Source organism: Thermobia domestica, chromosome 3, assembly GCF_964235325.1.
Source record: "Thermobia domestica chromosome 3, izTheDome1.hap1.1, whole genome shotgun sequence".
In the NCBI taxonomy this organism is placed as follows: domain Eukaryota; kingdom Metazoa; phylum Arthropoda; class Insecta; order Zygentoma; family Lepismatidae; genus Thermobia; species Thermobia domestica.
In genome coordinates this window covers 43,899,669-43,925,226 of record NC_137456.1, presented here as the reverse complement: position 1 = coordinate 43,925,226, position 25,558 = coordinate 43,899,669, and the positions used below count along the sequence as shown (strand labels likewise).

Sequence of the window (25,558 nt, the reverse complement as noted above, 5' to 3'; positions counted from 1 at the left end):
GAACATTAAGCAGCATTGTAAGAAGTACAATACGCATTCTCCTACATTCCCCTTCATATAGACAGGGCCGGCGCGAGGGGGGGTCGAGCCGTACCATCGCCCAGGGCGGCAAGTCTGATGGGCGGCAAAATTTGAAAAAAGAAAAGAATACATGGGCGGCAAAATTTGAGAAAGAATATAATAAAGGGGCGGCATGTGAAAGTACCGCCCAGGGCGGCAAAACTTCTAGCGCCGGCCCTGCATATAGAACATTGTTCTAGACTTCGAATGCCATTTCTTTTCTGGTTATTTTGATTTTTCCTATTTCTAAGAAAATGAAAGGAAATATTTGAGTTTTACGTCTCACGATTATGCCGGTTAGGCTAAAGGAGACGGTGATGGTGAGTAATGAATGAAATGATGGGATGAAGAAAGTGGGAGGAAACGGGAGAACCCCGAGGAAACCCATGCACACGGTGTTTGTCCACCACAAGGTTCACTTGGCGGGGGCTGGGATCGAACCCGGGACCCCAAGCACCAGAGGTGAACGCTCTACCACTGAGCCACCGCGGCCCCCCTGTTTCTAGAGTACATTAAAAAAAAACAAAGTTAAAAAGTCACGGAAATAAGGCATCTTCTTATGTCAAACTTAATCCAGATTCACTCTTCGTTCTATTTGCGCCATATTACTGATTTTTTTTTTCTACGATATACTTATTTCCGTGGTTTGAAAAATCCACCCGCCTCCTCACCAGTGGCGAGTGAAGTCTGATCAATCAAAGACGTGTTTTATTCCATGTCACTCCTTTTTATTATTATTATTATTATTATTATTATTATTATTATTATTATTTATTATTATTATTATTATTATTTGTAAGCGACATGTCAATAAACAAAATAATAATTTTAAAAAAGTGTTATGTTTACTGTGACGCATAGTGATTTTTGTTCATTTGTATAACCACTGACTGCAAAATGGTCTGACTAGTAGATTTTTTTGGCTGACGAGCACTTGTAAGCACGACTTTTCAAGCCCTGCTTATTTCTGTTAATTAAAGTAAGTTGTATTGAATAAATTGACTTACCTTAATGTAAAACGAAGCCAAATTTTCCATTGACGAAAGGTCAGCATCAGCAGTGCATTGAAGACCCCAGACAGGAACTTTCATCTCACTAGCCAATGGAACAAGGGCAGACACAACTCCCTCAATAGCGTGTACTATAATGAATGGATTTTCCCTGCTGTTTCGAGGAGCATTCGAAGGAATACGAACTATAGTATGACTTGGCATAAGCTGTTTCAGATTAAACTGAATCAAAGCGTCGTTCCCAAACATAGATATGTCAGTTGGTAATTCTGGAAGTTCCAGTTTCTTGTCAACACATTCCTCTTGACAGACGCCATTTTGGTTGTTGACTTCAGATGTCATTGCTCACAATTGGTTTTAATTTTCACCTGAAATCAGGTTAATTCCTAAATGAAACAAGGTTATATTTATTTTCATTTACTGTTTACATATTCTTAAGCTCATTTATTTCTTCCATTTACCAATAACGAAATAAATCATATGCAAAGTAAAAAAAAAAAAAAAAATACTTCAACTTCAGAATGTTGGAACTAGTTATGCAAAAAAGTCTGTTTTCTTTATTGGGAAGGGGACGGAGATTTTTCTAGTAAAAAGACGTTTCTTGGCGGGGGAACTGAAATTTTCGCTTTTTTGGAAAACCTTTTATGACTTTCTTGTTTCCGCTCCATTTTCGTTTTTCTGCAGTGAAGTCTACAAATTACAAAGTGAATTTACATCCAGTACTTGTAAGTCTTATATTCAATTTAGAGCTGACTATCTTGATTAGTTCCCAAATTGACATTGTAGTTCTCACCTTCAAGTGTAAGGTATACAACCCACATATCCCAAGTGTCGCTTCTGGTTGCCTAATTTTTTTATACATATTGATATACATATGTATTTTACTGGTTACCTTAAGTCGATATGGTAGTCAAGGAAGACTATCATGAACCAAGAAACGAATACAAAAAAAGAAAAGAAAGAAAAAAATATTTTTGTTTTAGTATAAAAACTTGCTTAGCTTGTTCTCCATTCTAGAAAGATTTTATCCTAAGCTTCGGAGAGTTGAGTTTACAAATTTAAAGCCATAAACGGCTGTTTTGGGTATGATGTTAGTTTAACGTCAAAGTTTACAGAATTTCTTCTTTCTTTGTCGTTATATTGTGTCAAGATTTTTGAATTAAGAAACTTGTGGATAGCGTTTTAAAAGTTTTCTCTCTCGAATTTTAGCAACCTTGCAATAAATGTTAGTTTATTCATAGGTTCATTCACAGTTCCATTGGCAAAGGCTCCAGAAGTTAGACATTGATCGGTAGGTGTAATAGAAAGTACTCGTCAAGCCCTATCTAGAGGTACTATTATTTTGGCCATAAACCCTCAGGAAGTTGGTCAAAAAGGGCAGCAAATGTAATGGGGTCATTGGTGATTTCAAGGATGTTATAAAATAGAGGATCTGCACATACGTATCTTCATCATATGATCTCAATGAAACCAAAACACAACCGAGCATCGTCTAAACCGGTACGTCTGATTGGCTGCTCTTGCTTCCGCCATGATTGTTGGCTCAAAGCATTGCAATCTTAGTAGCGCGGAGTGGGCAGAGTAGGTGTGGCGAAGCTGTGGCGTATTTCTTGATGATTTTGTTGTATGGGTAGGCCTAGATCCTCTATTTTATAACATCCTTGGGTGATTTAGAGAAACTGAGAGATTTTAGGAATGAAATCAATATAGAAATAAGATCAGTATGCAACCGCATTTCGCATATGTGAGAAGCATCCATAGAGGATAGCGCTAAGCTGATATATTGGCATAGGCGATGGGCCAAAGATTCGTTCACAACTAGATATCTCGAAAGAAAATAAAGGTAGACGAGAGAAAAAAAAAAGTAGAACCATTCAAGAGTTTGCACGTGACATGCAATTTGTTTCACGGAAACTTCAGAAATAAGGTGAAACTAGTGAAATATCCTTCTTCATCATGTGAAAACTGTGCCCCAAAATTCCAAATGACGTTATTATGACGTATAAAAATATGTTTTTCTTTAAGAGATTGTACTCAAAACTGGATGGACAACATTATGTGCTAAATGCTGTTGCATACTGATCTTATTTCTATATTGATTTCATTCCCGAAACCTTTCAGTTTCTCTAAATCACTAATGACCCTATTACTTTTGCTGCTTTTTTTTTTCGACCAACTTCCTGAGGCTTAAGTACCCGGCTATTTGAGGCGATCGCAAAGCGTAACTATTGCTCATGCGTACGCTTGCAATACGCTGACCATGTATTTAAATGTAGATGGCTAATCACAAACGCGAAAGCAATTAAAAAACGCGGAGAAAACGTTAGCTCGAGCGTATTTAGTGCGTTTCGGAACAATAGACCGCCTGCTGTTTAAAAGATTTCAAAAGGAAGGGAAAAAAAGGAAAGACGTGTTGCCAAGTAAGGGGATTGTAGCAAGAAACAGCTGCTTGGAAGATGGTTTGTGCAGAGTATTGGAACTCTGCTATTGCACACCTGGACCTGGCAAAAAGACCCGGAAACCCTGACTGGCTCACAGTATGATTTACAACTCTGGTGAAAGTAAAGTTACTGAATAGCCACCTTGCTACCCATAACCCATTCATTCATAAATTGGTCGTTTCGCGTAACGCTAACATGCAGCCCTCAAAACATTTCAGAGTTGTGGGTTGCATAACTATCCTTATTGAAATACAATCTCATTCATATACGAATTTCGCGTAATCCTCTTTACTGTGCTTAGCATGGGAAATTTTTATTTATTTAAAAAAGTGACAAATCATTACAATTGGTGACAATTTGCAAACCAAATGCTTCATAATATTACGATACGTTGCGAAATGTGCTTTCAACCCGTCAACTTTTATTTGTGTGTCACTAATTACTAATGTCTTGTAGTTTCGTTTCAGATAAACATTTTTTTTAAATGATAACACCACAGAAGAAGGCTCACATTAGTGTGTGCTGCGGTATGTTAAGTCCAAGACACCACATATTATTCAACTCAGTGATTCCCAACAGGTGTGTCACACATCCGTATAAGATGGGTCGCGAAATTTTTGAATTTAAATATAAATTTTTATGTCGTACAGGATGCTTATAAGTCCAGACAGTATGAGATATATATTACTTCTTTATTTACCAAGCAGATGAGAACAATAAGTTGAAATCAACCCTGTGGTCCTTGAGTTCAATATATACCTTATATGAATCAATAGTACAGTACAGGGCCGTGCCGTGGGGGGGGGGCGGGGCGACGGCCCCGGACGCCGAAGTAAGGGGGGCGAAAAATGCAAAAGAAAAAAGAAAAAAGATAAGAAAAATACTTGGAATATATGTATGGGGGCGCTGTCGTATACTCTCGCCGCGGGCACTGATATTCCAAGGCATGGCCCTGGTACAGTATCTAACCTAAGTGTTACTATATCGTGAACATTTAGTCAAATGTGTCTTCAATCAAAAAAAAATATGTTCAAAATCACTCTTTTTTTTTGTTGTTGTTGTAAAACAATCATTGACGTCAATATCAAAGTAACTCTTAAACTAAAATTCTCAAAAAAAAAAAAAAAAAAAAGTGGACTCTTACAATGAAATCTTAATCTCTGAAATAAAATTTCCCAAAGCCTCTCCTAAACGATTTATTTCCAAGCTCGAAACTAGTGCTGACCCCGAGACGAGGAATCTCTCGTCTCATTTCGGAAACGAGTCGAGAATAGAGATTAAGAAAATGAAAGCTTGAATCTTATTTTCGAGACGAGACGGGGAAAAATTCACGATTCGCGTTGGCAACACTAGTTGGCCCAAATCTTTAGTTCTTAAACACTGTTTTAGTGTTACATGAATTATAGTATTTTTTAATAAAAAACTATAATTTTGATAAAGAGATTGTAAGAACACAATGAAGAAAGAATTTATTAACGTTAGGCTATAGACACAAACGGCATTACGCAATGTACTCAAGTAATGCATATGGTTTAAGTGTTGTTATATCACACCCTTTCTATACCTCTCGTGATGTGGAAGGATTCTGATCACTTCTAGGTGGAACTAAGAAAGAAATCGCGACCAAAAAATTTTGGACATAAATTTTACAAAATGAGACGAGAAATCATTTTCGAAAATCGAGACGACACGAGGGAGAATTATTCGAGATTTTATACGAGACGAGACTTCTACAAAACTTACGAAACACCAAAACCTAAGTTTTGTTCTGTCTCGTCTCATCTCGTTCACACCACTACTAGAAACTTAGCTATCATTTCTCGTACCGAAAAGCAGGGTCACGTTGGTTCAGTGGTAGAGTCTTTACCTGCGGTGCGTGGGATCCCTGGGTTCGATCCTCTGCCAAGCAAGCTTGTGGTGGACAACATCGTGTCCGTGAGTTTTCTTGGGGGTGCTCCCGTTTCATCCCACATTGTCATTCCAGTAATTGTTGCATCATCATTGACTGGCTATAATAATCGTCTCCCTTACTCTAAAGGGCATAATCGTGGGATGTTAAAGATTTCGTTTCATTGCATTTCGTACCAAAAGCAGTAGTTTATTTGCTCCACTCTGTTTAAAGCAGAGATGGTCATTTTTCCTAACCCTCCCTCACCCTCACCCTCAATTGACGCCCCTCACCCTCACCCTCCATCACACTCACCCTCCATTGACGCCCTCCACTCACCCTCCCTCACACTCACCCTCCATTGACGCCCTCACACTCACCCTCCCTCACACTCACCCTCCATTGACGCCCTCCACTCACCCTCCCTCACACTCACCCTCCATTGACGCCCTCCACTCACCCTCCCTCACACTCACCCTCCACTGACGCCCTCACACTCACCCTCCCTCACACTCACCCTCCATTGACGCCCTCCACTCACCCTCCCTCACACTCACCCTCCACTGATGCCCTCACACTCACCCTCCCTCACACTCACCCTCCATTGACGCCCTCACACTCACCCTCCCTCACACACCCTCAATTACTTTATCGCCCTCACCCTCCAACGCCCTCACCCTCAACTACTAAAATGAGGGTGAGGTGAGGGTGAGGGCGGCCCTCATGAGGGCAAAACCCTAAAGATGAACAGATCATGTGATGCTTTGTATTTACCAAGAATTCGCGGTATTTACGGTTGAAGACACAGCACAGAGGGATAAAATAATTCTTGGAAATGCTGTCTGTTGTCACAAAGCAATAGAATTTTTTCACCTGCTACTGCTGTCCACTACGTAGGAAGAAGGATGAATGTACAGTTAGAAAAAAAAACTGAAGCAATGAATATAACATTTTCGCACTTTTCTTTCTTCTTCCTGGCCGGAGTCTATATGAATAGTTAACAGAGTACAAGTAACTTTTTAAACAAAATATAACACTTGTTATTATCCTGGTGCACCTTTGGTCCACGTGGTACCGGGTTCGAATCCTGATGGGCGAAGTTTTAAACGCATTACGATAATTAAGATTCCACTTTAAACTGTAGGTGTAGGTCTGGTATAACACTGGTGGTGAAAAGGGCCGATAAACTCAAAACCTTTGTAAATCAGTAATCGAGTAAAGTTTGGCCTTTAGATTCTACAATGCTTCTATAGAATATTGTATTAATATGACCGTAGTAAGAAATGGAAAAATAAATAGTGGCAAGCAGGAGAAAAGGCAGGCAGGTATTGAAGAAAGAAAAAGAATACTGTCTCCTAAAAGTATTTTTCAAGCAATGTTCTGTTTGGCCTATAATTTTCATAATGTATGTTGGCTATTTCATTTTATTTTATTATGTTCGTAAATAAATAAAATAAATAAATAAATAAATTTGTAAACATACATTATGAAAACCATAATGGACTAAGCCAAATAGAGCATTGCTTGAAAAATACTTTTAGGAGACAGTCTCCCTGTACTGACAGAAACCCATCGGTTCGGAGAAGAAATCTTACTGTTTCAACAGAGCTAGTGATGTAGTGCATGATAAAGCGAGAGATATTATTATTATTATTATTATTATTATTATTATTATTATTATTATTATTATTATTATTATTATTATTATTATTATTATTATTATTATTATTATTAGAAAATATTTTTATCGCCTTATTCCTTATCAATTTCGATTGCAACTAGCATGAGAAATTCTCAATTTTGAAAATCAGATTTTTAAAACTAAAGTTAACCCGGATATTTTTCTTTTAAATCTGGAATGGAATAGATGAATTCACGTCTGAGTTTGAACCCAAGAAATATGGCTATAAGGAAACCTAACAAAATATGCACCATACTACATCAAAATAAAATTAAAAAAAAAAAAAAAAAAAGCTTTTCCGATGGCAATCGTAGAACACATTTATAAACTAATAGTAGAGCCACTTGTACACCACGTGAAGTATGCGGAATCTTGCTGAGGTTTTCCGCTTCAAACTTGCTCTGTTTCAGAGATTTTAACCATACCAAAACTGTTCTTTTTCGGCTTGGGAAAGGAATATCATTCTATCTGTGTAGCTGTGTACATTTGAATTCGACATGGACAATATACCGATTGTAGATTTGGTCTTAAGTGTGATAGTAATGCATACAATTGTATTAGGCGTATATTACTACACGCTAATGGGAGAAAGAAACGCACGTGGATGACTTACTGGATCCGGCGTCATCATGGACACGGGATTTATTCCATTCTTTTTTCCAGAACTAAGACTACAAGGCTGATTATCGTACCAATATTTGTTTTCGTTCCTTATCCATTAGTTCTTTTTCGTTTCTCACCAGTATTAAAGTTCATTGCATCCATTTCTTATATGCAAGAGTGCATAAAATTATGTTTACTAGTATAATATGTCACAAAATAATAGGAGAGGTATCAAAACGGATATCACAGGAAAAAATAGATGTAGAAATGAGAAGTTCCCATTCTATCTTAGATTGTGGAGAATATAAATACTAACGTGTCCATACAAAAATTTGCTGAAACTACAAAATGTTGGTACTCACGACTAAAGCAAAACCACAAGTTATCTTCCGTGAAATAAAAGAGCTTGGGCCAATGTTAGAAAAAACCTTTTCTATAGCATATGTACATATGGGAAATAGAGAACCACATAGATCCAAAAAAAATGTGAAACTATCAACTCAGTTTACTTATTTTTTTTTCACCTGTCAGTTATCCAGGACCGCAATTAGGGGTGAGTTGACGGGGTACGTGCCCCGGGCGCCGGATTGAGAGGGTGCAAAACGAAGATTTTTTTTTACTGTAGCTATATATTTACGTTTTACGTTGGGGAAGGGGGCGCCAAAACAAGATCTCGTCCCGGGCGCAAAATAGCTTAATTACGTCTCTGAAGTTATCAACTCTCAAAGTTTAATGTCCCTTGCATTCTTCATTTACAGTTCTAGATCTGTAGTTCTATAGTAATTCATCATGCTGAATTGAAGTCTAAAATCAAAATTTCGTTATCATTGTTGCTTTTTCAGTAATACAGGGTGTTACATAAGTACAGACACATGTTCAAAAAAGTTCTCTGAGAATGAAATAGTGATTAAGAAGTTACTGGTTTATATTGTGTTTTGTAGTGGGTGTCTTTGTTGTCTCTACTGATACATAAGCAGTCGTCTAATAACATACTGGTTCATGTTTTTCTTGATTTCTCATTCATGAAGACCTGAGTTTTAAGTAGGGGGCCGCGGTGGCTCAGTGGTAGAGCGTTCACCTCTGGTGCTTGGGGTCGCGGGTTCGATCCCAGCCCTCGCCAAGTGAACTTTGTGGTGGACAAACACCGTGTGCGTGGGTTTTCTCGGGGTTCTCCCGTTTCCTCCCACTTTCTTCATTCCACCATTTCATTCATTACTCATCATCACCGTCTCCTTTAGCCTAACCGTCATAACCGTGGGACGTAAAACTCAAAGTTTTTTTTTTAGTTTTAAGTAAGTAGAAGTAACAGCTTAACCTCACAAGAATCAAAGTTAGTATTAGATTGGATTCATTGGAAGAATAAACACTGATGGAAAATCTTGTTAATTTCTGAAAATCGAAATTGATAGTGTTGCTAGATATTACATTGGAAATTTCCTTTTCTAAATATACGCCGTGTTCTGTATATAAGTATACATGAACTTAGGTAATTTCGTCACCGGAAATTTCGCCACCGGAATTTTCGTCACAGTAGTTTCGTCACCGGTAATTTCGTCACCAAAATATTAGCATGTAGGTTATTTCGTCACCAAAACATTCATTGCTCTTGTACCGTTCTGTGAATCCAATCTCTTGGACCTTTCTCCACGTTTAGTGAGTCAGGTGAAAAAAAAAAGCAATGCTGTACACGAGTTGAGTTTCCAAAAGTTGTCTTTAAAGTGTGCATTTCCGCTATCTCGAAATCCATAACCACAGTTACAGGGTTCGGGTATTCACTAAATTCACTGCACTGATGCACCACCGCACAAAACAGTTCTTCATATGAATGTTGTGTCTTGCTCTGCATTAAGGCATACACCTAGTAAAGGAAGTCTCACCTCAAATAACATATAGGGCCTAAGTTTTTTTTTTTTTCCTTTTTAAGGAGCCATTGGAAAGTAGTCCATCCACCATCCATGTTTCACTTCTCAATAGCTCCATAAGGCTATATTTAAAGGAAATTGTTAGAAATATTTACAGTATATGTTTTTCTTCCTTTATATAAATTTGCTTTCTTGACATATATATCCAATAACAATTTGGCCAATGTTTAATCAGAGTTGAAATATTGAAATATAACATTCTTCTTTCAATAGCTCCTAAAAAAAGATCACTCTTTGTACATGACTCAGTTAACGTGGATGAAGGTTCAAGAGTTTGGGCTCAGAGAACGGTACAAGAACGATGCAAATTTCCGTCTAGTTTGCGGGAAAATGAACAGATTGGCATATCTTCCCATATTTGTTTGCAATTTTCTGTTCTGAAATTTTGATATTGGCGAAGCTTAATATTTGTAAATAGTGATACACCCAATAGTTCCCCACGTTGCCTTTGCTTTTAACATTTGCTGAAGCTGGCACTATTTTCTTGCACTGGTGCTTGCTCCTGCGTCGAGTACCCGAAACTTAAATTTTGCAGAGTTCAACGTCAACCGAATTGTTTTCCAAGTTTGATTAAAATAACGTAAGTTGTTTAGGTCATTTACTTTGCCTCTACTTAGTTCAAGAAAGATGAAAAAATAACCATGACAAAATTTCCTATTTGATAATATTTCTGACAGAATCACTAAAAACTTTTCTCTCTTATCTCAAATACGATGTACAAAATATGTAACTATTTATTTAATAATAATAATAATAATAATAATAATAATAATAATAATAATAATAATAATAATAATAATAATAATAATAATAATAATAATAATAATTATTATTATTATTATTATTATTATTATTATTATTATTATTATTATTATTATTATATTTCGATTTGCTTCAGTTGAAGATTAAAGAAAGCAATTTCAAAAACGGTTTCTATTCATTCATTGTACTTGTATTATGTTCTAAAAGACACTGGTGATGAAATTATCATGACAAAATTTTCGGTGACGAAATTACCTATATGGTAATATTTTGGTGACAAAATTACCGGTGACGAAATTACCCTGACGAACTTTCCGGTGACAAAATTACCGCCGTCCATGTATACATACCGTATATGCCGTCAATATTCTTAATACTTAGAAGTGTCATGAACTTATGGGACACCCTGTATTACTGAAAAAATATGCCTGGTAGCGAAATTCTAATTTCAAATTTGAATTCAGAGTAGTGAATTATTACAAAAATATGACCCTTGTGAAACTGTGTTATTAATTAAGATAGTTTTCATTCCACCAAATTTAAACCAAAAATGGTGCTTTTTTTCACCTTTCCACTTGGGCCATTCCATCGTCACGGGCAGGACATTTACACTACATTTTTGATGCTTTAAAGTTGTATATTTCTAAAAGTACAACATAAATTCTGCTAATTGTATGATATATGAGCAGTACAGACTTAGGAGTATATGTAGCTGATGTTTTCAGTATTTTTTTCTGTTTAGAGTAGAAAATATTAATTCCAAAATGTCTGTCACGGGTGGGGACAAAAAAGAGAAGTGACTTTCGACACACCAAGTGAATGTTACAAAACTCTGTGAATTCTTAGCTCAAAATGTTTTTATTTAAACGGAAATGTATAAATGATGAAATTTTTAAACAAACTTCACATAATAGAAATTTGCCAAATATTTATTTAATGAATAAACTAAACTTTACTGTGTCACGGGCAGGACACATGGTTGTCACGGGCAGGACACCGTGTGAATCAACACACAACATCTCAATAAGAATGATTTCAAAAATGAAATAAAATGGAAAATAAGTTAATTTCTGCTGTTCTGTTATAGTATTTTACATAAATAATTATATTTACTTCAGTTGAGGCTCGCTTTTACCACATAAAAATAATAATATGCCGTACACTTATTTCTCACCACCTACACTTTAGGAAATGGTTTTATTTGCCCATTTACACCCACCTTGTAGGGAAATTCGTACAAAACACTGTCTAACAGTATATAAAATAGGTGCTTGTATCCAGTGCCCTTGCCGTGGAAAATCAGCGCCCGGGGCGAGAGTATACAACGCGTCGCGACGGCGCCCCCGTAAATATGAGTGAGATCGACAGACCAGCCTCAAAGCGTTACTATGGTTGGCGCGATGCGTAAGAAAATTTTCAAAAATAAACCCTGCTTTTCGTTGATTTTGAGCACTTTTTAATACTTGTTTTCCTTCCATTTTATTACATACATACATACATACATATATATATATATATATATATATATATATATATATATATATATATATATATATATATATATATATTTTTTCCTCCTGAATCTCCTGAATTTTGCGCCCCCTTACTTTGACGCCCGGGGCCGTAACCACGCTCGCCCCCCTCCCCCCGGGGGCACAGCACTGCTGGTCTCAAAGGTATTATTTGATCGAAATGCACGTAAGACACATCTTCAACAGTCTTGAAAATTTTACCGCAATCGCTTACGGTCTTCATACGAATTTCCTTGACTTCTTCGTCCTCTTCTACTGGGCTTTGTGCGATAGCTGCATGTCTATGTTTTCTTTTTCTGTCCACTAGAGAAAAATTCCATCAACAAAAATGTTTATTGTTATATATCTTCAACAGCTGGTCTAACACAAATCTTGTAAGTCGTCCCTCAGGATACCTTCATGGCTTTTAGAGTCACCATTTTCAGAATCTGAATAAAAGTCTGTTAGAAATTGAAAGATTTTATACGGATGAAACTCTAATTTAAAAGTTCGACGAACTACCAAATTTTCACTGTCAAATTGCAGGAATAACTGTTTTGATTGGAGACATTCAATTGACAAGAGCATTTTCCCGTCTTTTATTCAAAACGTCTTTTTTTTTTTTTTTTTTTTAATTTCTGCTGATGATAGTAGTAAAACAGATATATTTTGAAACGAAAAGCTTAAAGCTGCTACGAAATTAGCAGCACATTCTACAATTACTTTGTTTTGTTTCACAAAGTTCCATACTGGCCGTTTTGTACGTACTTCAATCCCATCTACTGCTCCCTTGAAACGAACAGAAAGGTGACACTAATGATAATATTTATATAACATTTATTTTAAGTTAAAACATCATACTGACAGTAATACATAATCCTCTATTTAAGTAAATAATGTTCATGCTTAGAAAACTTTATTTTAGTACACATGGAATAATTTTCTATAGTGAATAACCAATGTACACAAACTATCCCACGAGTGGCATGCCCACTGTCACGGGCAGGACAAGTTTTCAAATTGAAATAAATCGAAATATATTGTTAGCATTAGTCCAAAATTTGGTAAATGTGAAGTACACGTGAAAATTGTTACTTCTACTAAGTACGAACCACATTCACAAATTTAGAAATTCAGTACAATAACTTTTGGTAGTTTTCTGTCACGGGCAGGACACTCAAGTTGACGTTTATATCTTTAATGATATTATAACCAATTTTTATCCTGTAAACACTATTTCAACTGCAGCTTGTAGCAAAAAGAAGCGTCTTGAATAGCTCGAAGTTACTTCAGCCAAACATGCACAATATACCGTAAAATGTGGCCGATAACAAGAATAAAAATTTTCCTCCCAGCTGACATGTTACAAATTCACAACTCAGACTTAAAATTTTACGTGAATTCTAAGTATAAATAAGTTTTTCTTTGTGAAAAAGTAAATTTCGTTCTATTTACTTCATATATACGTAAAAATGCATTGATTTTAACAGTTTTCGAAAATTTGGGTTCAGGCTCACTTTCGCGTGGAATGGCCCACTTACCAATTTCATTACTTTTTTCCACCAAAAAATCCTTTCGTTTTTTTCGCTCCGTGGCTTTTTGGTGGTGTCCTAAATTCAGTATGAGGACAGATTGTATTAAAATTTGCAGAACTACTCCTAAAATTAGGCCAAACTTACAGAAAAGTCGAGATTTTGTGGAGGGGAAACCCAGTGTCCAACACAGCACGCCCCTGACCTCAGGCAATTTTCAAGAAATGTGTTATTTTCTTCCTCAACTCCCCTCAGCTCTAACACACTAATTTTTCATGTACATCTGTAATTTTGTCACATTAATTTCGACTTGAGAGCATCAAAGATGGATTTACGAGATGCTTACATATTTCACATTAATTACTATATCATCTGTGAGGTTTCCATATATATATATATATATATATATATATATATATATATATATATATATATATATATATATATATATATATATATATATACATCTGTGAATTCATGTGCCAGTGTTACTTTAAATTTGTATACAAGCCTAGTATTAATACAGGGTGTCAAAAATCAACTGAAACTTCGGGAGATGAGTGTTTATATCAAATCAAAGTAAAACGTTTTAATACATATAGGTCTTAAAACGAGTTCTTTCAGTATTATAAGCCGAAAAAGAATTCAAACGCCCTAGCTTAAAAATAATTGGACTTTTTCGCAAGCGGTTCAAAAAATTAGGCAATACCTAGTATTCCCTTTTATCTAAATACCCACGTTTCACAATCCCCTGATATCAACGTAACGATTTGTAAAAAGTAACTTAGTGTACGAGGATACACTTTTAAATACTAATTGGGTACTCTTTTCCTGGATACCAGAAGACTGTTCCACACAAATAATTATTACTAGCGCATACGAGTTCCTGCGAAATCCGTCGAATCACGTGCGATAGACTCCATAACTTTTGTGCTTGAGTGTTTTTAAAACGTGATTTTCCTCATTTTTGGCGGATTATAAATTTGAAAAGAGACATTTTTTGACCCACAGTATGTTCATCAAAACTTTTTTTTTTCATTTGATATAAGAAATAACGTTCCAAACTTAGTAGGTTGATTTTTTGACATTGTATATTAAGCTGGGTAGTATATGGAAATAATTTTTAGGTATATTTCAAAGAACCAAACCTATTTCAAAAATACAAGGGTGGGGTGAACTGTCCCCTCTTGCTCTCTGCTGCAGGCAGTCATAGTCGAGAGTCTCATATTCCATATAAACATTATTTTTTTTTTTTTTTTCTAGTGAAGGGCAAGTTTTATTTTCGTAGACAGTCACAGTAGACACTGGATTAAGATTCAAGGCGGGCATTGTTTTGCTCGCAGTCTTTGGCATAAAGAGCCTTCAAAGTTCTGAAAAGAAAACTATTTTTATCTTCATACCAGAAATGAGCACGCAGTATAACGTATTGTTCCATCTGGTGGAGTATAAACCTTTGAGATCTAGAAAGAAGAACTTGAAAGTAACGTTATCGTAGTATTAATCTAACATAAATACGATGAACATTCTTTCTTTGCCGACAGGAAGACCTGGTGATTCATTCCGGTGGCATTGAAAGAAAGAACTAAACTAAAAATACACTGATGACGAATTCCATTAGACATACAGAGGTAAAGCTTCTTTACATTGTACCTTCCCTTCCCATCCGAGGTGTTTGGGCTAACAAAGATAATGAATGAGAGTAGTACAGAAAATGGGAAAAATTGAACGTGACTCTGTTGTTAAGCCAAGTTCGTTGTTTAAAACTAGCTTTAGTCTGTGTCAGTATAGCAGTAAATCTATTTTGTAGCATGTATATAATTATAATAGTAATAATAATAATAATAATAATAATAATAATAATAATAATAATAATAATAATAATAATAATAATAATAATAATAATTAGTTGTTGAATCAAACAACTCAGACACAATTGCTTTTAATAGACCCAGTGAATAGGCCTATAGGTATTGTGACAACTGCAATCAGGAGCGGATTAAAGGCGGAGCTAATGGAGCCCAGGCTCAGGGGGTCCCCTAAAATTCCCCTCTTTAATACTAAAATACATCAATCAACTTATTATAGTATAGGCTTCAGATCCATGCTAATTTCTTTTCCCGCTCGGTAGGCTTGCGGTATCGCTAGAGTTAAGTCTTCTTCCACCAGCTTGGGCTCGTGCCTGCAAACATCAGACTTTCGTGGCACCGCCGGGCGTGGATAAATAAACTGATTGATGTGATGAATAAACAAATAAATTCAAACATCATTCACACAGAAGACCTTCAAATTCGGAACTTTGATCACAGTGTAACCTTGTACAGGTTTACTATTTGTATATGATTTTTCTCCTTTTACTCTATTAGTGTTTTTACAGGGACTGTTGACCATTTGGCTCGTATTCGGCATTTATGTGTTGCACTGAAGTATATAGGCATTTAACTGTTAATAATGAATGTAATTAAACTAATTATTGTAAACTTGGAGCACATTAAAATGTTACAGCATACTCCTCGGTGTTTCGATAAGCCTATGAGGCTGTGGAAGACAGCAAAGAAAAGTTATGCGCTGAAATTATTCGTAACATAGGGCCCTTTGAAATAGTCGGCTGCAGGGTCCCTAAAGCCTTAATCCGCTCTCAGTGCTGTGCGCAGAGACGTACGCAAGAATTTATTTCGGGAGAGGTCCAAAGCATTTGGGGGGGGGATGTCCAAACACAATTTCAGGCTAAATTATACTAAACTTTGTATCTAAAATTAGACTAAATTGACAAAAAAGTCCGGATTTCGAGGGGGGTTCTGGACCTCAAGAACCCACCCCGTGCGTACGTCCTTGGCTATGCGCACAAAATATCCACTTTTTTTTTTTTTTTAGAAATAAAGGGGACCGCGGTGGCTCAGTGGTAGAGCGTTCACCTCTGGTGCGTGGGGTCCCCGGTTCGATCCCAGCTCGCGCCAAGTGAGCTTTGTGATGAACAGACACCGTCTGCGTGGGTTTTCTCGGGGTTCTCCTGTTCCCTCCCGCTTTCTTCATTGCACAATTTCATTCATTTCTCATCATCACCGTCTCCCTTAGCTTTGGCGCATAATCCTGGGACGTTAAACTAAATATATCATTTTATTTCATTTCATTTCTTTAGAAATAAAGCTTGACTTTTCGTGCCTTTCTTTCAATATGTCTGATTTACAATTGGTAGAGAACATAGATTTAAAAAATCTAAAATAATGGTTGCCAAATGTTTGTTGATATTCAACTTTTGGTGAAAAAAACTTAAGAGATGCAGAAAGAAGATATTGAAGTTATGACTTTATATAACACCATATTTAAAAATGAAGGACGGAACATACTTCGGATACAAGCAACTTTAAGGAGGAATGAATGAAATTACTCTTCATTACGAAATTAATTCTCAAGCAACGAATTTCAGGGAAGCTCAGGCCCCATGGGTATGGGCGTGATCTGTACGATCATTGACTGTTTGCATTCAACAAGTAGTGGCGTAACTAGGATTTTTAAAAAGGGGACTGAAAAACCATTTCGGGGCCAAGGTACCCAACACTCCAAAATTCCATTGTTTCGGTATTTTAGGTTTATCTTTAATCAAGAACATAACACTTTGGGGCAAAAGAATTGTGGTTACTATTTCAGTCTTGCACATTTTTAGCAACATAGTCATGTTTGTTTTATTCTTTATTAAATTAAAGCTATTGTTTCTCAAAATAACTCGACAAGATTCGAGACGAGACAGGGTTCTTCCAACAGAAAAAGATACATTTTTCGAGGCATCACTTTACACAACATATTTTCGAGGCGAGACAACCTCTAATCTTATCTCGTGCGCATCCCTATTTGCACGTAATAATATTAGAATACAGTAAAAAAAAAATATATTAGTTACCTTATAAAGTAATCAAACCTTAAAAGTCACCTATTTAAAATTTGCCCTGTGAAATAGTTCATATTTTAAGGGGGCTATTCATATAGTAACAGAATATTAATAATCAACGATCAATTACTCTGTGAAGATGCTGAATTTTAAGGTGTGTGTGCACCTTCTGTTGCATTTGGGTGCAAATTCGGTAGATTTTCTTAGTATCCTCTTTTCTAAAAGTATGTAGCATAGTGAAATTTAGCTGGGCTTGTAAGAAATTGGGGAGGCTTGAACACCCCAAATTAGACCTAGTAACGCCACTGCCAACAAGCCACCAGTCACGAAAGACAAAGGGAAATATTTAATTTAATAATAATAAAAAAGTTGAACTGTGTAAATTTAGGACTATAATTGTATATGTAAATCATTATAAATACAATTATGTTTTATATTTAATTGAGCTTTTCTCCCTATCGCGGAACTTATGTCCGGTACGGAATCGAACCCGGATAACCCAAAGATCTCTGCTTCAGATAATCGCTGGGTAGAAATGTCCTCCTTCAAATAAAATGAAATGAAATATTCAGTCTAACGTCCCATGATTATGCTCCGAAGCTAAGAGAGACGATGATGATGAGAAATGAATCAAATGGAGGAATGAAGAAAGTGGGAGCGAACGGAAGAACCCCGAGAAAACCACCGCATACGGTGTTTGTCCACCACAAAGTTCACTTGGCGCTCCTTCAAATAAAGTACAGCTACAAATAAAACATTTTCTACCCTAGAAGAAAGAATCTCCTTTACATTGTTCCGTCCATTAAATGTACATATTAACAATTACTCTACTGAAACCATCCCTGCAACTAGTGATGTGAAGTGGAAAATTTTCCGCTTAAAACTTCCCATTTCTGAAAATTTTCCATTCTAAACAAATATTCACTATCAAGTATTAACTCCACATTAAGCCATGATATTGATTGAATCCATGAATAGAAATATGACATTACAGCAAATTATAATCTTCCAACTTTCTAGGTACTGTAGTGGGAAAATATATAAATATTACTGAGTACCTGGTAATAAACCTAGTATTTGATAACACAAGAATTATATGATAGAACAAGCGAGTATCGTTCTACAGTATGAAACTACGGTAAACTTCCAAACTAGTAGAACTGGAAATAGTAGAAACCTGAAGTAGTTGATTTCTACCACTTACGGTTTAAATATTAGGTTGTCGAAGGAGATGGGACCTATTATTGAAACGACGAATCGTTTCCCGAAAACCGTTTCTCAATAGCTCTTACCGTTTTTGAGTTATGACCAATATTGTTGAAACCAGAAGTGGTTCAACATAGCTTCTGGTTTAACTCGAAGATTGGTGAAAGAGATGGAACCTATTCTTGGGATGCTGAATCGATTCCCGAAAACCGCTTGTCGATAGCACTTACCGTTTTAGGTCTAGGAATATCAATATTGAAACCAGAAGTAGTAGTGAATTTATACCACTTCCGATTTTAGTGGAAATACAGGAGCACAGGTGGTTTGTCTCCTTAAGAATTAAATCGATTTCTAAAAACTCTTTATCGCTAGCTATGTTTTATATTTATTTATGAGTTATGAATATGTTTGTTGAAACCAGATATGGTCGACTTCTACCACTTCCCGTTTAAGTAAGATTGTTGAAAGAGATGGAACCTATTCTGGCAATGCAGAATTGATTCCCGAAAACCGTTTGTCGATAGCTCTTACCCTTTTAAGTTTATGAAAATAAATATTGAAACCTGAAATAGTAGTGGATCCTACCACTTCCAGTTTTAGTAGAAATGCAGGAGTTAAGGTGGTTCCATTCATATTCACCTATTTCCGAAAACCGTTTGCCGATCGCTATTACCGTTATTTTACTCGTGGTCTTTAATTTGAAACCGGAAACTTCCGATTTCTACCACTTCCGGTTTAACAGATTGACTGCCAAGGTGATTTGAGGGTACCTGTTAAGTAGGAGGTTGTTGAAGGAGATGCAACCTATTATTGGGATGCTGGATCGATTCCCGAAAACCGCTTGTCAATAGCTCTTACCGATTTTGATGTGATACCTGTTGACAGACAGACACACAGACGAACAGAGCCGTTCTATAAGACTTCCCTTTCATATGCATAGCGTAGTTTGGAAATCTAAAAGTAGGTATATAGCCAAAAGCAGGAAACATCTTTTTATTTGATAATTAAATATAAAGTTATTTATTGCGGCTTGCATCTTTGTACTTTTCTTATTGAAACCTACAAAGAAGAAATAAAGCTTTTTCTTAGTTACAATTTCAGAATGAATGAATATATGAATATTTATTAGTTTCTCTTCTGAACGAATATATGAAAAAAAAAAAAAAAACATCATTTCCTGAGAACTTCTAGTATTTTTAATGAGTTACTTTCGTTAAAATTTGAAATTTTCGGTAGCCAAAAACTTGCAGTAGATATTTTTATATATTTCGTAATTATTGTTTCTATAAAGTGAAAATATATAAATATAGAAAAGTAATAAAGTTATGAGAAACATCTTGTCTTCGCGCATGAAAAGCGTATGAAACTGATAGAATATTGATATGACGATTTTCTGTGAACGACGATTAATTCTAAGAAAAAAACTACATTACATTTTCTAACATATTTTCCAGAAATGAAGAATTGCAAGATAATTCATTTTATGAACCCTTACCCTCACCCTCATCTCCCTCACACTCACCCTCAACTGACACCCTCACCCTCCATCACACTCACCCTCCATTGACGCCCTCCACTCACCCTCCCTCACACTCACCCTCCATTGACGCCCTCCACTCATCCTCCCTCACACTCACCCTCCATTGACGCCCTCCACTCACCCTCCCTCACACTCACCCTCCATTGACGCCCTCACACTCACTCTCCCTCACACTCACCCTCCATTGACGCCCTCCACTCACCCTCCCTCACACTCACCCTCCATTGACGCCCTCACACTCACCCTCCCTCACACTCACCCTCAATTACTTTATCGCCCTCACCCTCCAACGCCCTCACCCTCAACTACTAAAATGAGGGTGAGGTGAGGGTGAGGGCGGCCCTCATGAGGGCAAAATGAGGGAGGGTGACCATCTCTGGTTTAAAGTGTTATAGTGCATAAGGTATAACGTTGTTGGCTTCCCGCGCTTGGACCTGCTGGTCACTGGGGGTGTGGTAAGAGGGTAGCCAATCACCACTAACCGTCTACTGCGCTCAGCGAGCCACGAGTTACCAAGCTGGCCACTCCCCATAAACGTCAATATAACTTTTCGCGGGAAGCCAACGATAAAACCATTAGTTGTCCATGAAAGGAATTTTTCGTAACTTCCCTTTACATGTAATTTTCTGAAGTTGTGACCAATTATAGTAAAAACTACTTTGTCGCACTTGGAAACGATAGGTTCATTCTACATCTCGAAAGTTATTAGTCAAAATCACCTTATTTACCACATATAACCGTCGTCAATACACTATTTTTTAAGACCCTCTGTTCCCTATGCCACCCATATTGTATCTCTACAAGTGAATGATAGGTTTATATTCTGTGAAACAGAAAGACTTCAGACGCTAAATTTAATGCCATTGTGCCCGGTTGTCCAGAAATTATGTCCGGTGAATTTAAAGAAGTACAAGTTGTAAGCGAAAACCGTTAGGCTAAGTCATCTGATTCATCTGCGTGTTGCTGTGATTAATAGAATATTTTTTTTATGACTCTACATTTATTATATCCCTCATATCGAATTCGTTCAAGTGAAGATAAATTTGTATTCATGTGAAACGGAAATACAACAGATTCAAAGTTTAACGAAATTGTGTCTGTCAGTTCATAATTTATGCTCGCTGGATGTAAAAGAAATGTAAGTTATTAGTAACATGGAGTTAATTAAAATCACCTTATCCATTTGCGTGTTGTTGTAGTCAATACACTACTTTTTACTCCCCTCTCTACTTTATACGTCAAGCATATCAAATTAGGAACGTCGTCCATTTCATATTATTACCGTCTGCTCAGTTCACTGTAGACTGCCGTTCTACTGCTCTTCACGTAGTACTGCCGAAACACACCACCACCACGAGCCCGGAACTGAAGACGCCACCTGAACGTTGCCAACCCAAAACATCTGAGGTGCTTCCAACTCAAAGATTTTCCATTCAATTGATAATTATGAGTATTCAGCGACTTCTATGTGTATACATAGTCGCTATCACACGACCGACCGTTAATATTATTAACGACCTCTAGTTAATATTAATAAAAACAGTAATAACATAATAACAGATTTACCGCTAATATAGCAAAGCTACTGTTACCAACATTATAGAAATACAAACAATTTTGTGTACGAAAACATTATACATACCTATACATTATGATTTTTGAATCAGTATAACTACAGCCATAATCATCGGTCAACCAGTGATCAATATAGTATTTTATGCTATACTATATAGCAGTCTACCACCTGGCTGACTTACAACCAAATTGACTTATTAGTACGACCGGACAGTTGTAACCAAAATAGTTATAAGTCCACGACTAAACTTACAGATCATTTTAGAGCCCCAAAAATAGGACATGCCCGGGTAAAAATAAGACCTTTCGTAACCTTAGTTTAACCAAAATTCTAAGAGATGGGCAATTTGCCCCTACTTACCCCCTTTTAACCACGCTCCCTGTCCAGAAATTAACTCTACACACTGGCAGTTGTTTTTCTGTATTGTAGTAATAAGAATAGATTAGCCACAGTATACTATGTACTTTACCATATGCTCACTACGTGGTCTCGTAGGATGTTACTAGCACGATATAGCTACATCAAAACATATGTTGAAGGGCTTAAAATTAATCTTTCAAGGTTGTGTATTAAAATGATTCATCTTACGCAATCCCACAGCGTTGATTATATATTCGACTTTGGTTTCACAAGACATTACCAAGCACTAGACGATTCGACATATTTATGCGAGGTATTTTAATAGTTCATACATATAATCACAAATTATCATGTAGTTATTTTCACACGATGCAAATTTAATTGTATCCTGTTGAATAAAGTCAAAGGTCTTGTTATGCAGATCCGTTTAATGATATACAGGGTGTATCAAAAGTCCTGGGATATAGGCCAACTCCGTTATGAAAAAAGATAGGGAAAAAAATAGAAACAGAGAAGGGTTGTTGTAAATAGGCTGTTTTCAATCTAAAATGGCGGACCTTTTTCTTTTTCAATTGAACCAGCCTTTCGGGCTCTACAGAAATAAAGGCGGTCTATGTTAAATGAAAAACCAATATTGCCAGATTAACAATGTAACAGTGTTGGAAAAGAGATTCAAGGTATTGTAACAAGTTCCCTCACATAATAATATGCACAAATTCCGTGTCAATTTTGCGTTCACTTATGCATAGACTGCGTAAACCCAACTAAGATCAAAAGGGCAAGTCAAATTAATCGAGATCAGTTTGCGAAAAGAAATTTGATCGTGCGCTGCTACTTTTTATGTTATTTTATTACTTTATATTTTGTATTTTTTGTACTTTAATGAGGTTAATGTACTATATGGTCAGAATAAATGACTATTCAGTAATATATTGTTACATGAGATGATATTTCCAACCATCCTACTACTGCCACGGTAGCCTGGTTTTTGCGTAAAGAATATATATATATATATATATATATATATATATATATATATATATATATATATATATATATATATATATATATATATATAACTAGTTGAAGTATCCGTTCTTCGCAGTTTTACGAAATATATTTGAAGATAAAGAAATAAGTAAAATAAATAAACAATGAAGGATAACGCCTTTGGCGTTTCTCTGTTAATGTGAGTGTAATAAATAAATAAATAAATAAATAACGAATATTAGCATTAGCATTAGAAATTACAGATGATGATCAGAAAAATGGAAACCCCTGTAGTTGGCAACACGTCAGACGGACCGCTGGTGGTGGTGTGTTAGGTCGGCCTCCATCCTACGTCAGGCGCAGTGGAACAGCACTGTCCAGTGGCTGCAGCAGACGGAGGTAGTGTAAAATGGGAGACCTCTCAGATTTTCAAAGAGGGTAAATTGTTGGTGCGCGGTTATGTGGAGTGAGTGTGACGGCAGTGGCTATTGTGTTAGGTGTGTCGCGTGGGACAGTGTCAAAGGTGATGACGGCCTACACAACACACGGGAAAACCACATCGTGGAAGCGGAACAGTGGGCGGAAGAAAATCATGAGTGACAGGTCACACCGGGTATTAAAGCGCATTGTCACGCAGAACCGTCGTGCCACTGCGGAGCAAGTGACGGAAGAACTCAATCAGCACCTCCTTCACCCTGTTTCGACAATCACAGTCCGCCGCGAATTACATGACATGAACTTACGGGGTCGTGTTGCACGGGCCAAACCGCTCATCAGGGGCCATAACGCTTTCGCACGCCGCAAATGGTGCCGCGACCATGCAACTTGGACCGTTGAGGAATGGAAACGTGTGATATGGTCGAATGAGTCATCCTTCAGCCTATTCCTAACCACGGGCCGTGTTTATGTATGGAGAACGCCCAAAGAAGCTTATGATCTGCAGTGTCTCCGCCCAACTGTGAAACATGGCGGCGGCTCGGTGATGCTGTGGGCCGCCATATCATGGTTTTCATTGGGTCCTGTGGTCACACTTAGCGGACGAATCACTGCCAACGATTATGTCGCAATTTTAGGAGACCACTTGCATCCTATGGTCCGGATGTTGTTCCCGGACAATGATGCCATCTTCCAGGATGATAATGCACCCATTCACACAGCTGGCGTTGTTGCAGCGTGGTTTGAGGAACATCGGGATGAAGTTCAACACCTCCCCTGGCCCGCGCAATCCCCAGATCTCAACATAATTGAACATCTGTGGTCCGTATTGGAAACACGACTCCGGCGATGACTTCCACCTCCATCCTCTCTCACAGAACTGGCCGATGCCCTGCACGAGGAATGGTGTAAAATTCCACTTGCTACCATTCACGACCTCTATGCCTCCATCCCACGTCGCATCAAGGCTGTTCTGAAGGCGAAAGGTGGCCCGACACCATATTAATCTGGTAAGTTGCAATTTCGTTCAGGCGTTTCAATTTTTCTGATTACCATCTGTAGATTTCTGAGCTTTTCGCATCCATGGCCATATTAGCCCGTCACTTATGAGGAATGACGTCCCTTAGCGAACACATTATCCGAGGAAAGGGAAGGAAGGAAGCAACCTGGGACTTGTATGTTAGGTACCATCTCGGCATTTGCCTGATGTGAATGAAGAAAACCTCACTCAAGATGGCTTGAAAGAGTTTTTACACTTTTTCCACTGAGTGTCCCCACGGAGAATCGAACCTGGGACCGCTCGCACCAAAGACGAGAGCGTCATCGAGTATACTACGGGTTGAGGGGTGTATGTACAGTAAATAACGAACAGAAAAACCTTTGACGTTGTCCCTCTCAATATAACTGAAATAAATAAAGGCTGAAGAGCATCACATTCGGCGTTGCCCTTGTAAGTTCCCAGACCAGCTACTAAATCCCTTCTTGGCTAAATTTGGGTTCAAAAGTTAAGTCATTGGGAATTTTTACTAATTACCTTAGTAATCTCGAAATCTATGGAATCGATACTAATATCGGTCATTTTTGACTTGTTATTTGTCACGTCCCACATGGCGATGGGAACTAAAGCTAAATTTGAACGACTTGGGTATTGCTACTACTCATCTCAGAGTTTCAGAAAATCAAGATTTAGACACAAACATCTGGCGTACATAATATTTATCATAGTATTTTATTAATATATTTTGACTTCTCTTAATTCTTCTCCAGTGCAGGTATTCGAATAAAGGGCATAGCAGGCCAATTAGATATGATGAAGTTCTGTCTGTGTGCAACATTTCCTAGCTCTAGATCAGTGGCGAATCTAGCCCAGAGCCAGGGGGCCTCCCCCAGTTTTCCGAGTGATAAAAATATTTTAAGCTATTATTTAGAATATGTATTTTTAAAGTGTATAGTAAACTCATGCTATATCTATCATAGTCTGAGTTCTGGCTAACCCCCCAGTTTATACCTTCTAAATCCACCACTGCTCTAGACGACTCCTGTCTACGTGAAAACTGATCACACACACACACACACACACATTGTCTATATACTAGCAATTAAGCTTGTTGAATTTGTTAATGATATACTTTCTTTTATTACTTTTAAGGGTCAGTGG

General features: G+C 37.1%; 1 protein-coding gene across 1 annotated transcript in view; it reads right to left on the bottom strand.

Moving 5' to 3' along the window:
- The window catches only part of LOC145680336 (fatty acid synthase-like), a 63,000-nt gene extending 40,781 nt beyond the window's left edge, over positions 1–22,219 (bottom strand). Inside the window, exons 1-2 of the mRNA XM_081750723.1 lie at positions 21,976–22,219; positions 1,068–1,438 (exon numbers count right to left, since the gene is read on the bottom strand). Of these exons, the coding sequence (XP_081606849.1) occupies positions 1,068–1,412 (345 nt within the window). The 5' untranslated portion in view covers positions 1,413–1,438; positions 21,976–22,219. The remainder of the gene's footprint in view (positions 1–1,067; positions 1,439–21,975) is intronic.
- Between the last annotated feature and the right edge of the window lie 3,339 nt (positions 22,220–25,558).